The following is a 14,434-nucleotide window of genomic DNA, read 5'->3' as shown; positions in this document are numbered from 1 at the left end:
AGACTGTATAGGATGAAACTATTGGGTGATGATCTGTGCTGGAAATGCAAGGAGGAAACTGGTACTTTCCTCCACTGTATGTGGGAATGCGTTTTGATTAGACCTTTCTGGACTCAGATTCTAAATATTTTAAGTAACTGGCTTGGAGCAGAGATTCCCCTAAGTCCAGAGCTCTGTTTCCTGGGGGACAAGTCTCTATTACCCAATATAACCACTTGTAATTTTTCTGTAATTTCGGTGGGTACAACACAGTGTTAATTTCGTTGACGAAGACAATGACGAAATATATTCGTTAACAACCCTTTTTCCATTACGAAGACGAGACGAAGACGTAACGAAAACGGATCTTTGAAAATAAAAACTATGACGAAATCTATTTTAATTTTCGTTGACGAGACGAAAATGTTGGTGGATGACTAAGTCACAATAATTTTTAAAACATCATCGTATCAGGAGCGGGCGAGTGAGTGTGTCTGTGTGTGTCTGTGTGTGTGTAAGCCCAAGATAGCGCTCCGGTCCGTAGCTCCGCCCCCCGCCCCGTGCACTCGCTCAGAGAGACACAGTGAAAGCAGAGCTCATTCTCGTGGAGCAGCCTCTCAGTGACTGACTGCTTCTTAACTATGGAAACAGTGAAAACACAGAGTTTCTCTGGTCTCAGCTGCTCAGAGATTAGCGCCGCAGCTTCTTGATCAGAGCAGAAGCTGCAGTTGGTTTGTACCGATGTTCAGTTTCTGTGTCCGGCTCCAGTCTGACCTGCTCTCCCTTTTTGTTTTCACATTTAAAACTAAATATATATTTTTAAGCTATTAGGTTGCAGCTATATGTTTTTATAGAAAAGGAGTTTAATGTGGCTATTAAATGTGACTAAAACTAGACTCAAACTAAGAAGGATAAAAATGACTAAATGTGACTAAAACTAGACTAAAATGGAATTTGTTTTCGTCAACTAAAACTAGACTAAAACTAAGAAGGATAAAAATGACTAAATGTGACTAAAACTAAAATGCATTTTCGTCAAAAGACTAAGACTAAGACTAAATCAAAAATAGCTGCCAAAATTAACACTGGTACAACAACAGCTTGCCGAGTTATCTTAAGACATTGGAAGGCGCCAGAAATTCCACAGGTGAAAGAATGGGTATGTGCAATGACTGAAACTGCATCCTATGAATGTATGCTTAGTAGATTGAGTGATGACAGGGAGGAGGGGGTGAACCCTTGGGACAGGTTTTGGAATTACATAAAGGTAAATAATGATCCCCACTAGGACCCTGGTTTTATTGTTTTGCTGTGTTTTTCCCAAGTGGGATCCTGTAATACTGTATACCTCAGCAACATGTCTATATGATGTATGCTATATCATGTATGGTGGTGTGTGCAGGTATGCAATGAAGGTATGAGCGGATATCATTATGTACTCACTTTGTTTTGTAATAGCTGCAAATGTTTTATTTTATTGAAAAACAACAGTCAGGCCTCTCAAACAGACAAGCAACAAAGTAACAAACAAACAAAATACACAACAAGTGTCGGCCTACTTTGAAACAAATTAAACACAGAACTGTTTAGGGCTATTTGAGTCCTCCCCATATTTGTGGAAAATGTATGAAATAAGAAGTACCCTGTTTTTAAATAAATAAAAACATATAGCTGCAGCCTAATTGCTTAAAAATATATATTTTAGTTGGCGAAATATTAAAACAAAAAGCGAGAGCAGGTCAGACCTGAGGCAAACACAGATACTGAAGCTCGGTAGAAACCAACTGCAGCTTCTGCTCTGATCAAGAAGCTGAGGCGCTGATCTCTGATCAGCTGAGACCAGAGAAACTCTGTGTTTTCACTGTTTCCATTGTTAAGAAGCAGTCAGTCACTGAGCTCTGATCTCACTGTGTCTCTCTGAGCGAGTGCGCGGGGGCAGGGGGCGGGGCTACGGTGCGCTATCTGGAACCCCACACACACACACACACAGAAACACACTCGCCCGCTCCTTGTACTTCATGACGGCCTGATATGATGATGTTAGTCAACCAACAACATGCAAAAGCGTGTGTCACACGGCGAAAGCATGAGAGTTGGCAGCTCTGCGTTAATCTCGCGATAAAAAAATTAAAGGCGTTAAAATGGGTTTGCGTTAACGCCGTTTATAACGCGTTAAACTGAAGGCACTATTAGAAAGCAAACAGCATAGCTATAGGCACTCATGCACAGCCTCAGCTAACATGAACTTACATGAACAGGTCAAAAATACTTATCTCTGAGTGACAGGTAAAGTCAACATGTGGAACTTCTAATCACTTCAAGCCATTAACAGGAAGTCTGGATGACTCTTTTAACATTACTCTGTAATAATCTGTTTTTATTAAATAATGTAGATATCTGTACAATGTTAATTTACAACATATTTTTACAAACAGGAACAAATATGTAGAACGCAAAAAGCAAATGTGTCCAAATTGTTATACTTTTGAGGGAATATTCAAAAATGTTTAAAGAATAGTGCCCATTGATCTCTAAACTATTGTCTGATTTTAGCAAATCTATCAGTTTGATTTAAGAGCAATACCCAGAAGGACAACATGAGGGCTATGGGCACCAACATATCCATTTTTGAAATAAATAATTAGTCATGGGTGTTAAGAATGTAAAATAGTTAATAAAATTAGTATCTGCACAAGCAGGAGTATCCAGTGGGTAGTAAATAATTATTCACCAATGATGCTCTGGGGATTAAAAAAATTATTAATTATTTTACATTAAAAATGTTTGAAGGAATTTCAAACTGAACATTCCTTCAAGCATTTTTAATCTTTTAAAACCTCACTATTTTGTTACTGATTTCATAACTTCTGTTTCTGACTTAACAGAAAATTCATTATATCTTATAGATATCATGCCCCACAATACGCGGAAATCACGGAAGATTTAGAAGAACGAATATGGACCAAATAGAAGAGCACTTGGCAGAAGAGATCCGAAAGTATGACCACTTGTATAACCCGTCACTGACTGGCCGATTTGTCCGCCAGAAATAGGCTATGAGGAGCCGGAGTGGCGATGTAAATAAACATTCGACGAAGAAGAAGACGTCTCTTCTTTGTGTGTTTTGTTTTCGAAAAAAAAAGTTACTCCGCCTAGTGTTCTGGCGGTGAATTGCGTTGCAACACGCGCAACACGTTTAGGAAGCATAAACCAAAACGGATCCGTCGATGCAGCTGCTTGGCCTTCCGCGGTTGCAGTCGCAGGACTATAATTAGGCCTTAAGTTTTACCAGTCAACACGTCCCAATGACACCCGTGGTGATCAAGCGAGGCTTTAGGAGCTACCGTAGGTGACTCTCACCCACTACTACCCTGTAGAATACAGGATGGAAGCAGCAGCAGGAACAACAAGGAGCATTCAGTTCCTCATCCAGACTGCACCTGACAGTACGGGGTGCAACTGGTCCCGTGCTAAACGTTCCACCTGAGTGCTGCTGTCATTTACTGATTTCTCTAATGAAACTACTTAAATTACTGTCAGAGTAATTAAATACAATATTTTTGGCCATACCACATAGAGAAGGGGGCGCCAAAAACTCTGCCTTTTTTTTATTTTATTTTATTTTTTGCTCTGCGCAGTTTTTGGCGCCCCCCTCTGAATGGCGCCCTAGGCAACCGCCTATGTCGCCTGTAGGAAAGACCGGCCCTGGATTCATATATTACTAAATGACTCCGTTGCACCGCTGCTGTTTGTGTTTGTAGCTTGTGAAACGTGGTAGACATCTGAAAGACAAACACATTGTTGATAAGACAACACATTCAAATAAGCAGTAAAGCTGCTTAATGTGAAAAAACTTACTTCTTCTTCCTAGTAGTCTGCCAATAAAATTATTTCCACTCAAGGAGGAAATGCCAGCACCTGTACTCTAACATAGAAACAAATAAAATGTAAAGTCATTGAAGAAAATATATGCTCCAGAATGTAACAAATTCTGGAGCATTTCACTTCTGTAGATTCAACAACATTTGGGATGCATTGAAATCCAGAAAACCTGAAAACATTCTAAGCATTTATAAAAGCGAAAAAAGTCAACACTTACCCTCGTAGAATTAGAGCCAGTGCTTGTTCGAGGTGATTTCCTTCCGAGGAGAGAACGAGTCTGCAGGCAAAATCAAAACGATGGCAATGCCAAAATTAACAGTATCTTGTTATCAGTTATGCTAATACTTAAAGGGATAGTTCACCCAAAGATTGGAATTGAAACAAGTTCATTTACACTGTGGTTTTAGCCTTAATGTCTCCATGTGATTCATGCATGAACGTGGCTCCAGAGGAGGATAACAGAAGACATTAAGGCTAACAACCTGGTGTAAATGACGCCAATTTGGGTCAAATTTGAATGTTGGGTTTTTACAGACATTTGGATGACAACACAGGAGCAGTATGGAGGCATATTATGTTTATTTCTGTTGTGGAAGTGGTCACCAGTTACTTCAATTCTATTCAATTTGGGTACAAGGATGTAGCCATGACACCCCTCCATTGTCATAGTGGTGAGTAGATAAGGATTGAATTTCAATTTTTGGTCAAACTTTCCCTTTAAGAGCAGTTAGAGATTTTTACTTGCCAAAAGTATAATGAAAGGATGGATAATACTATATGTATATGCGCATAAAGTGTGTGCTAAACAGCCATCACAAAAAAGTGTCAGAGCATGAAACGATTTATAATTACAACCTGTCAATGTTGTTGATGATGTATCATGGTGCTGATAAATGGATTGTTGAATTTCTATGGTGAACACCGCCATATTCCCAAAGCTAATCTAAATGCCCACTGCCTGTAACACTATACTTTGTGTGCAGAAACAAGAATAGGAGGTGTAAAAATTACCTGAGTACAAGCTATGGTCTTAAAGGCTCAGTGTGTATTATTTAGTGTCATTTAACATTGAAGCTGCTTATTGCAACATATCCCTTTCAAAACATTTAGGAGAATATACGGTATCTTCAAGCATTATTAAACATGAGAGGGATTGGATTGTCTTTTCTGGGCTACTGTAGACATTTGGAGGTACAACATGGCTGATTTAGACGTAATGCTTAAATAACAAAAACACAAGGACACCGTGTTTGCCCAGAGAATGTATAGAGTTGAAGATAGAGTGGTATAGATCTTCTGTGAATAATGGTATGTGTACACAGGAGGTGCTTTAGCCTTTTGTAACTAAACAGCTTTATCTAAAACAACCTGTGGCACAATGCCCTTGTATTGGTTAACTAGTTATACACGCACAAATGCAACATAGAGGCCTGTTATAGGATTCAAATTAAAAAATCACACATTGCCAAAAGGTGCTTCTCCTCTGCTAACATGCTGCTAATGCTACCTCCTGTGTACACATGCTCGGATATATTATTGGCTATTACAAAATCAACATACCTTTGAATCGAGTAGTACCCCAAACAATAAAATGAATAAACCCTGAGAAAAATCAGACATTCACATTTCATAATGATCAATATGAAAGAGCACAAAAGCAATGCCTTGAAATTCAGTGGTTGTAAATACCTGTAGTGAATTGAAGAATGCAAAGGCAATATGGATTGCTTCATTTGTGGATGACACCATGGTTCCCACACCCAAACCCCAGGTCAATCCAAATAAAGGAGTCAAAATGACCAGACATCTCGTTATGACCACCAGCGTGTTTTTCTCATCAGATTGTGCAGCGTCTCCCACACCTCTTTTCAGCATTTTGTATAAGACCCAAATTACAATTAAAATGTTGATGAAAACTATGGTCAAGGCCGGTATCACCATGGCCAGGAGAGCTTTTGTCTCAAACCAGTTCAGCCAACAAGCCTTGGATTTCCTAATGTACCCATTACCTGGTGCTGTGACAGCAACAGTAATAACAGCTATAATTAGAGGACAGCCGTATCCTAAACAGAAACCAATGGCCAACATGATTGACTTGGACATGTACGAGAAGACCATGACCGTCCTGTAAAAGAGCAAAAGGCCTGACACGAGCATCCAAAAGAAAAGAGCAAGGTAGAAAAAGTGCATAAAAAATGTTGCCGTGCTACATGGTCCAAGACGAAGTTCGTAGTCCCCCCCTGGGTTTTCAAGGGGATTGTTTGCTATAGAGGCACCAATGATGAAGCAGATATCAGCAATCAACAGAGACAGGGCGGTATTTACGATGGAAACGTGACGCATGAAGGCAGTGCTATTCCTGGTAATTGCTTTCCAAACATACCCTTCAATAACTAGACATATAACCAAGCTTGCCAGTGATATTCCAACTCCAACATAAGTGATTATATCCAAGGCTTTTCTTAGAGATGGAGGGATGTCCGTTGCCATCAGAATTGAGAAGGAGGTGAGGTGGTTACAGCTGCAGGTTACTATGTTGTTTATGTCGGAAACAAACTTACATCCCTCATCATCCCAAGCACCAAAATTGTCAAAGAGTGTGAAGTTCCAGAAGACGCACTGCGGGTGCATTGTCAAGGAGCTGTTCAGCTTGTCGTAGCTCAGGAGGACATTCTGAACCGTGGCATTTATTTTGACAAGCAGCACGGCTGCATTGATTGCATTATCACTGGCAGTTTCATTACTGGTGGTATTGAAGGGGCTGACGTCAAAGGTGGAGTTTCGTGTCGGCATAACAATATTAAGGGTTGAGAGGAGGATGGTGGTAATATAAACATTGCTCATGCTGTTTTTCGCAATGTTTAGGACGATGCTGGAGTTCAGGTCTGCCATGAAGGAGTCATCAAACGTCGTTCTGTTTAGCAGGATCCGTGCAGTCCTTACGGAAAACTCGCCGTTCAAATAACTGGAGAGACTCTCCAATGAACCCAACAATTTTGAGCTGGAATTGCTGGTCTTATTTGCATTCAAAATTACCCAAGACTCTCTTGATTCTTCACCTATGATGACATCAACAGTCTCTAGGATATTCTGTAGATCAGAAGACAGGTCTCTGTGAAAGTCCACCCTCATCAAAATGCCAAACATTGCATTAACTTAAATAATACACATTTACTAAAAGAATACAAAGTGTAAGGTTAAACTTACCTGCATGACGGTTTCATCGACAGCAGTTGAAACATTTGCAACAGTGTTTAGGATGTCAACAATAGCAGATATGGTTGCAGTTGAGTTTTCAATGTCCTGTCTTTCTTTCTGGACAGCTTTACTTAGATTCCCTACAAAATCTGGCACTCCCTCCTCATCCAAAGTCTGAAAGAAAGAAAAACTGCTAAAGCTTTTGACACAAACATTTTTTCAACATGCGAAGTTCTTGCATGGACATACAGTCCCATACAATACATCCAAGTAACTATTAAAAAATATATATTAATGTTGTCATTTTGATACCATTTTACCACTGTTACAATGATAATGAAACAGCATAAAGATACAAGTGCCGCTTTTCATAGAATAATCGTTCAGACATTTTGAATCAAAAATATCCAAATAAATAAAACATAAATGAAATAAACGACATACAACCCAGAAAATAAATAAAATGTATTCTCTGGCTCTGTTTACAAATGTTTTTATGAATAAGTATTGGCACAGGATACATCGGTAATAGCTCGGTAAAAGGGATGGGAAGGTTATGCTTTTGATGAGCTTTAAGGGTTGATTTGTATTAGGCTCGTTTTCCAGTGTTTCCTCTCGGATTGTGTCTGGGTGTATTAGTGTGTGACTGAATCAAACCAAACACAAAGATCGATCAGGTTTTAGTTATTTGGGATTAGTGTTGGTAAAATCCTGAAACAGCGGCGGTAATAATGAATTTAGTGGAAACACTGTCTTCCCAATTTTTGTTACCACTGTTCTTTAACAAATTCTACAGGTCCCCTCGTTCACCTGGATCGGCTCTCCTCTCTCATGAAGCATAAACCCCAATTCTTTTTCACTACATCTCATTTCTGGTTCACCGTCTGTTTCGCTCAGCATGAGTGAGTGTGGGCGGGACCAGTCTGGGGCATGTGAGTGAGTTGTAACACACAGATGAGAGAAGCTGCAACTAGCTAAACGTTTGTGACATTCTTAAAATAACTCACAGGTAAACGCAATCACGTTATTAAGGTCAGCAAAATGATCTGCATCATGTTTATATATCATACGATAAGTCTATATAGTAATTATTATGACATGCTTACATACAGCTTTAATCCATCATCACATTTTCTAAATATCAAGAGATAGGTTTTGGTATTCAAAGACTCTCTTAAGGAAATGGTAAAATGACACATGCGTGTTCAGAGGGCTTTTGATCACTTAAGTAAGATGTTGGAACTTGACTAAGTTAACCAAAAACAACCTGAATCATGTGAATCAAAATGAGCTCAGCAACCCCCATATGAAACATCAGTATCGATTAGCAAATAGGAATCAGTTTGATGGATCAGTAGCTCACCTACCTGTGACTCAATCAGTAATTCATTGATTTCTATTACAATGCAGGTGTCTTCGACCAGTTTCCACTCGCCCGTTTCCTGGCATTCCGCCAGCCTTCTTCCTACTTGACCTATATCACACTCAATGCTTGTTCGGTCTCCTACAAGACCTGTCCCATACTGAGCGTCATTGCATCTGAAATCTGATAGAGTTCAATAAGCGATTAATGATAAAGAGAGGAAAAACAGCGAACAAATTGTGTAGTTGCTCTTACTCTCTTTGAAGATCGTCATTGTCGATGTCATTTCATAATTTGATGGGTTATCCACCCTGCATGTAAAAATTATTTGATCTTCCCCTGAACCACTGCAGCTTTCTAATTTGTAATCATGCTTGATGCAGTTGTCGTCTTCACCGGTAACAGAATCTGAAAATTGAAGTGTTGTTATAAACTTTTAATATCTTTCAAAAAATCCATAGCATGGTCGGAATGAGGAGTTTCCAGCATCAGTCCTTACCTGAGGTCAACTGGTCTTTGCCTTGAGACCACTTGATTGTGTAGGGACGCTGCACACAACACTTGAGGGGTTGTATCTGTCCAGTTACGCATCTAACATGAAATTCACTCCTGAGACGCACAACAGGAGCTTTTTTGATGTTGCCTTCCATTACAATTCCTTTTTGCTGGAATTCCAGGTTGTTTTTGTTTAGAGTGCAACTGTAAGGTCCTATGATCAAGAGAAAAAGATATCACTGAACGCATTATAAAAACAAAAGAAAAAAAATAAAAATCTAAATGGTAATACTCCATATCATTCAGGAAGAGAGCATGCCAGGTGGGACTGGACTTACTTTACCAACCAATTTGATCAATGATGCAGTAGTAGCGAATACAATTTGTATAAGTTGAACTCTGAATAATAAATTAGATCCTGCCTTGAGGGGCAAACTCCAAAGGAAATCCATACACCTTTGTGTGGCTACCTCCGGAGTTCAAGTCTGAGAATGTTTTGTTTTAATAAGTTGTGAAGAGTTCATGTTTATTGTTTCCTTATTAGTTAAAAAATTAGGCCAGCTCTGACTTACCACTATCAGCAGGAATCACTTTCTTAACTTCAAGCATTGACATAGAGTTGGAAGTAGTTATTTTAAACCTTCCACTGTCTTTAATTTCCTGTCCATTAAATGTCCATCTGGAACTGGAAATTAGTCCCACGCTAAAGCTTTCTGGAGGCTCACACTTCAGGTACAGGCTGGCACCAGTGTAAGTGAGCTCTGGAATGATGATTGAAGTTGAACCTTTGGATAAATCAGAGTTGAACAGTCAAATTCATCTAAGTTAAACAAAAGTAGTAAACTACTACTACTCATTTTTCATACTTACTTTGGTAAATTGCAGAAACTGCGCCAATGACAGGAGCAATGCTACTATTTATAATTGCTTCAGGGAGTTTTTGATTTTCAACCAAGATCTGATCAAAGTCAACTTGTGTCGTCTGTATAACAAATTTTGTAATAATGCTTCCTTTGCTGTAAGAACAAAAAAGCAAAGTTGTGATTTGGAGCTGTTGGGTTTATCTATACATTTTAGGGTATTAACTTTCTATGTTAATGCCTTAAGATAATGTATATTAACATTTGGCGCTATACAAATACAATTTAATTGAATGTGGAATGGGCTTTGACTTCCCGATTTTTGTTAATGCTTGAATCCCACACTGTACCTGAATACTGTCACAAAACCTCCTCTATATCCTGGAATTCCTTTATACTGCTCATCTATCTGTGGGAGAGAAAGGGTTAGTGATAACATATGAACTGGAGATGCAAGTTCACATTGAGTAGTGTTAACATTAGACGTACCACTGCATCAATCTGTGACTTCAAATCGTTGTACATGGTACTTGATGTATCACTTAACTCTGATGTGTAAGTCATGTCCAATCTCATTGACATTTCCATTTTGAAAACTGTTTCTGTAAAAAAGTAGATGAAAAACATGAGCAAAGCTACTGATTAACATTTCATTTCTTGCATGCAAAGACACGGATAAACACAGGAACATCAAAATATTTTGGTTGTTCTAGAGCGAAGTAAGACTCATTGTATTATTTAGGTGCAGGGGCCAGTGCAGCTCAGTGGTATAGTATCATACAGCTATTCATCTAAAAATAACTCATATCCTTTAATACAATTTCTTTTCTGCAGCAAGTGACAACTGGCCCTTTATCAATGCAATTTAATAAAAGAGCACATAAAACAATACCTGTTTGGTTATTAGTTGTCGTAAGTGCACTGGTGGTAGTGGCCGTGGTGGGGGTAGTGGTAGTGATAGCAATCGTAGTCGTGGTGGTAGCCGTGGTAGCAATCGTAGTAGCGTTTGTGGAAGGTGTAATGGTCTTGGTAGCAGCCATAGTTGTGGTGGGGTTGGGGGTAGTGTTAGTGGTAGCAATCGTAGTCGTATTTGTAGCCGTGGGCAAGATAGCAGTCATAGTTGTGGTGGGGATGGTGGTAGTATTATTGGCAGCAATCGTAGTTGTGGTGGTAGGCGGGGGAGCCGTGGTAACAATCGTAGTAGGGGTAGTGTTAGTGGTAGCCGCCGTAGTTGTGGCGGTAGCCGGGGTAGCCATGTTGACAATCATAGTAGTCGTTGTGGTAAGGGTACTGTTTGTGGTAGCCATCATAGTCTTGTTGGTAGCCTGGGTAGCCATGGTAGCAATCGTAGTAGTGGTAGGGGTAACGGTCGTGGTAGTAGCCGTAGTTGTGGTGGAGGGGTTGGTAGTGTTAGTAATAGCAATCGTAGTCGTGTTGGTAGCCGGGGTAGCCGTGGTAGCAATCGTACTAGCGTTTGTGGAAGGTGTAATGGTCTTGGTAGCAGCCATAGTTGTGGTGGGGTTGGGGGTAGTGTTAGTGGTAGCAATCTTAGTCGTATTTGTAGCCGTGGGCAAGATAGCAGTCATAGTTGTGGTGGGGATGGTGGTAGTATTATTGGCAGCAATCGTAGTTGTGGTGGTAGCCGGGGGAGCCGTGGTAACAATCGTAGTAGGGGTAGTGTTAGTGGTAGCAGCCGTAGTTGTGGCGGTAGCCGGGGTAGCCATGGTGACAATCATAGTAGTCATTGTGGTAAGGGTACTGTTTGTGGTAGCCATCATAGTCGTGTTGGTAGCCTGGGTAGCCGTGGTAGCAATCGTAGTAGTGGTAGGGGTAACGGTCGTGGTAGTAGCCGTAGTTGTGGTGGGGGAGTTGGTAGTGTTAGTAATAGCAATCGTAGTCGTGTTGGTAGCCGGGGTAGCCGTGGTAGCAATCGTACTAGCGTTTGTGGAAGGTGTAATGGTCTTGGTAGCAGCCATAGTTGTGGTGGGGTTGGGGGTAGTGTTAGTGGTAGCAATCTTAGTCGTATTTGTAGCCGTGGGCAAGATAGCAGTCATAGTTGTAGTTGGGGTGGTGGTAGTGTTATTCGTAGCAATCGTAGTCATGTGGTTAGCCATGGTAGCAATCATAGTAGCATTTGTGGTAGGAGTAATGGTCTTGGAAGCAGCCGTAGATGTGGTGGGGTTGGGGGTAGAGTTAGCATTTGCAATCGTAGTCGTGTTGGTAGCTGTGGTCAAGGTAGCGGCTGTAGTTGTGGTGGGGATGGTGGTAGTATTATTGGCAGCAATCGTAGTTGTGGTGGTAGCCGGGGGAGCCGTGGTAACAATCGTAGTAGGGGTAGTGTTAGTGGTAGCAGCCGTAGTTGTGGTGGTAGCCGGGGTAGCCATGGTGACAATCAAAGTAGTCATTGTGGTAAGGGTACTGTTTGTGGTAGCCATCATAGTCGTGTTGGTAGCCTGGGTAGCCGTGGTAGCAATCATAGTAGTGGTAGGGGTAACGGTCGTGGTAGTAGCCGTAGTTGTGGTGGAGGGGTTGGTAGTGTTAGTAATAGCAATCGTAGTTGTGTTGGTAGCCGGGGTAGCCGTGGTAGCAATCGCAGTAGCGGTCGTGGTAGGGGTAGTGGTCATGGTAGCAGCCGTAGTTGTGGTTGGGATGGGGGTAGTGTTAGTGGTGGCAATCGTAGTCGTGTTGGTAGCAGTGGTCAAGGTAGCAGCTGTAGTTGTGGTGGGGGTAGTGTGACTGGTAGCAATCTTAGTCGTGGTGGTAGCCATGGTAGCAATCGTAGTAGCATTTGTGGTAGGAGTAATGGTCTTGGAAGCTGCCGTAGATGTGGTGGGGTTGGGGGTAGAGTTAGCATTTGCAATCGTAGCCGTGTTGGTAGCTGTGGTCAAGGTAGCGGCTGTAGTTGTGGTGGGGATGGTGGTAGTATTATTGGCAGCAATCGTAGTTGTGGTGGTAGCCGGGGGAGCCGTGGTAACAATCGTAGTAGGGGTAGTGTTAGTGGTAGCAGCCGTAGTTGTGGTGGTAGCCGGGGTAGCCATGGTTACAATCAAAGTAGTCATTGTGGTAAGGGTACTGTTTGTGGTAGCCATCATAGTCGTGTTGGTAGCCTGGGTAGCCGTGGTAGCAATTGCAGTAGCGGTCGTGGTAGGGGTAGTGGTCATGGTAGCAGCCGTAGTTGTGGTTGGGATGGGGGTAGTGTTAGGGGTAGCAATCGTAGTCGTGTTGGTAGCAGTGGTCAAGGTAGCAGCTGTAGTTGTGGTGGGGGTAGTGTGACTGGTAGCAATCGTAGTCGTGGTGGTAGCCGCTGTGGTAGCGGTAGGTGTAATGGTAATGGTAGCCGCCGTAGTTGTGGTGGGAGTGGGGTTAGTGTTAGTGGTGGGAATCGTTGTCGTGGGGGTAGCAGTGGTAACAATCATAGTAGCGATCGTGGTAGGGGTAGTGGTCATGGAAACAGCTGTAGTTGTGGTGGGGGGGTTGGTAGTGTTAGTGGTAGAAATCGTAGTCGTGTTGGTAGCCGTGGTAGCAGCTGTAGTTGTGGTGGGGCTTGGGGTAGTGTTAGTGGTAGCAGTCTTAGTCGTGGTGGTAGCAGGGGTAGCCGTGGTAGCAATCGTAGTAATGGTAGGTGTAATGGTCGTGGTAGTAGCTGTAGTTATGGTGGGGGGGTTGGTAGTGTTAGTGGTAGCAACCGTAGTCTTGGTGGTAGCCGGGGTATCCGCAGTAACAATCATAGTCGTGGTAGCATCCGTAGTTGTGGGGGGGTTAGTGTTAGTGTTAGCAATCGTAGTTGTTTTGGTAGCCGTGGTATACGTGGTAGCAGCTGTAGTTGTGGTGGGGCTGGGGGTAGTGTTAGTGGCAACAATCTTATTCGTGGTGGTAACCGGGGTAGCCGTGGTAGCAATCGTAGTAGCGGTAGGTGTACTGGTAATGGTAGCCGTCGTACTTGTGGTGGGGGGTTTGGTAGTGTTAGTAGTGGGAATAGTAGTCGTGGGGGTAGCCGTGGTTACAATCGTAGTAGCGGTAGGTTTATTGGTAATGGTGGCTGCCGTAGTTGTGGTGGCGGGGTTGGTAGTGTTAGCGGTAGCAATCCTAGCCATGTTAGTAGCCTTGGTCAAGGTAGCAGCCGTAATTGTGGTGGTAGTTTTAGCAATCATTGCTGTGGTGGGGACATTCGTAGTAGCTGTGTTACTAGTATTTGTTATTATGGATGTTGGTGGAACGTCTGGTGTTGCTGAGCTAATTGTGGTGTTTTGGCTGGATGCATTAGTAGCTGGAAATATATTCAATAGGACAATCAAAAGCAGTCAGTGCTGTTACTATGCACACATTTCACACTACTTTTCATTTTGACTGTTTTAATTTTAACAATGACTGACTCATTACTTTAACATAATGCGCTATTTTAAAGCGTTAATTCAAATGTTGTTGGTATTGTTATAACTGCATTCAAATGTGTTGTAACAAACAAAGAAGAGTCATCTTTTCTCAAACACTCACTTGGCACTGCAGCTGTTGTAGTGTTCATAACTGTTGTAGCAGCAGGTGTCGAATCTGCAAAAAATAAATCATATATAGGAATAAAAAAAAACATTTTATCTTAATGACTGCTGTTCAAACTCAATCTGATAGATGACGATATACTACAGACAAAACTTAAGGA

The 14,434-nt window shown here is 41.6% G+C and overlaps 1 protein-coding gene across 1 annotated transcript in view; it reads right to left on the bottom strand.

Moving 5' to 3' along the window:
• Positions 1–3,690: 3,690 nt before the first annotated feature.
• The window catches only part of LOC133973892 (uncharacterized), a 42,710-nt gene continuing 31,966 nt past the window's right edge, over positions 3,691–14,434 (bottom strand). The window contains exons 15-29 of the mRNA XM_062411972.1: positions 14,272–14,325; positions 10,670–13,930; positions 10,267–10,379; positions 10,128–10,186; positions 9,788–9,933; positions 9,490–9,702; positions 8,922–9,131; positions 8,678–8,830; positions 8,427–8,605; positions 7,069–7,233; positions 5,551–6,951; positions 5,422–5,463; positions 4,079–4,138; positions 3,838–3,904; positions 3,691–3,761 (exon numbers count right to left, since the gene is read on the bottom strand). Coding sequence (XP_062267956.1) covers positions 3,691–3,761; positions 3,838–3,904; positions 4,079–4,138; positions 5,422–5,463; positions 5,551–6,951; positions 7,069–7,233; positions 8,427–8,605; positions 8,678–8,830; positions 8,922–9,131; positions 9,490–9,702; positions 9,788–9,933; positions 10,128–10,186; positions 10,267–10,379; positions 10,670–13,930; positions 14,272–14,325 — 6,194 coding nt within the window. The remainder of the gene's footprint in view (positions 3,762–3,837; positions 3,905–4,078; positions 4,139–5,421; positions 5,464–5,550; positions 6,952–7,068; positions 7,234–8,426; positions 8,606–8,677; positions 8,831–8,921; positions 9,132–9,489; positions 9,703–9,787; positions 9,934–10,127; positions 10,187–10,266; positions 10,380–10,669; positions 13,931–14,271; positions 14,326–14,434) is intronic.

Source organism: Platichthys flesus, chromosome 18, assembly GCF_949316205.1.
Source record: "Platichthys flesus chromosome 18, fPlaFle2.1, whole genome shotgun sequence".
NCBI lineage: Eukaryota > Metazoa > Chordata > Actinopteri > Pleuronectiformes > Pleuronectidae > Platichthys > Platichthys flesus.
Note: the sequence above shows the minus strand (reverse complement) of the source record. Positions and strands in the feature narration are given on the sequence as shown.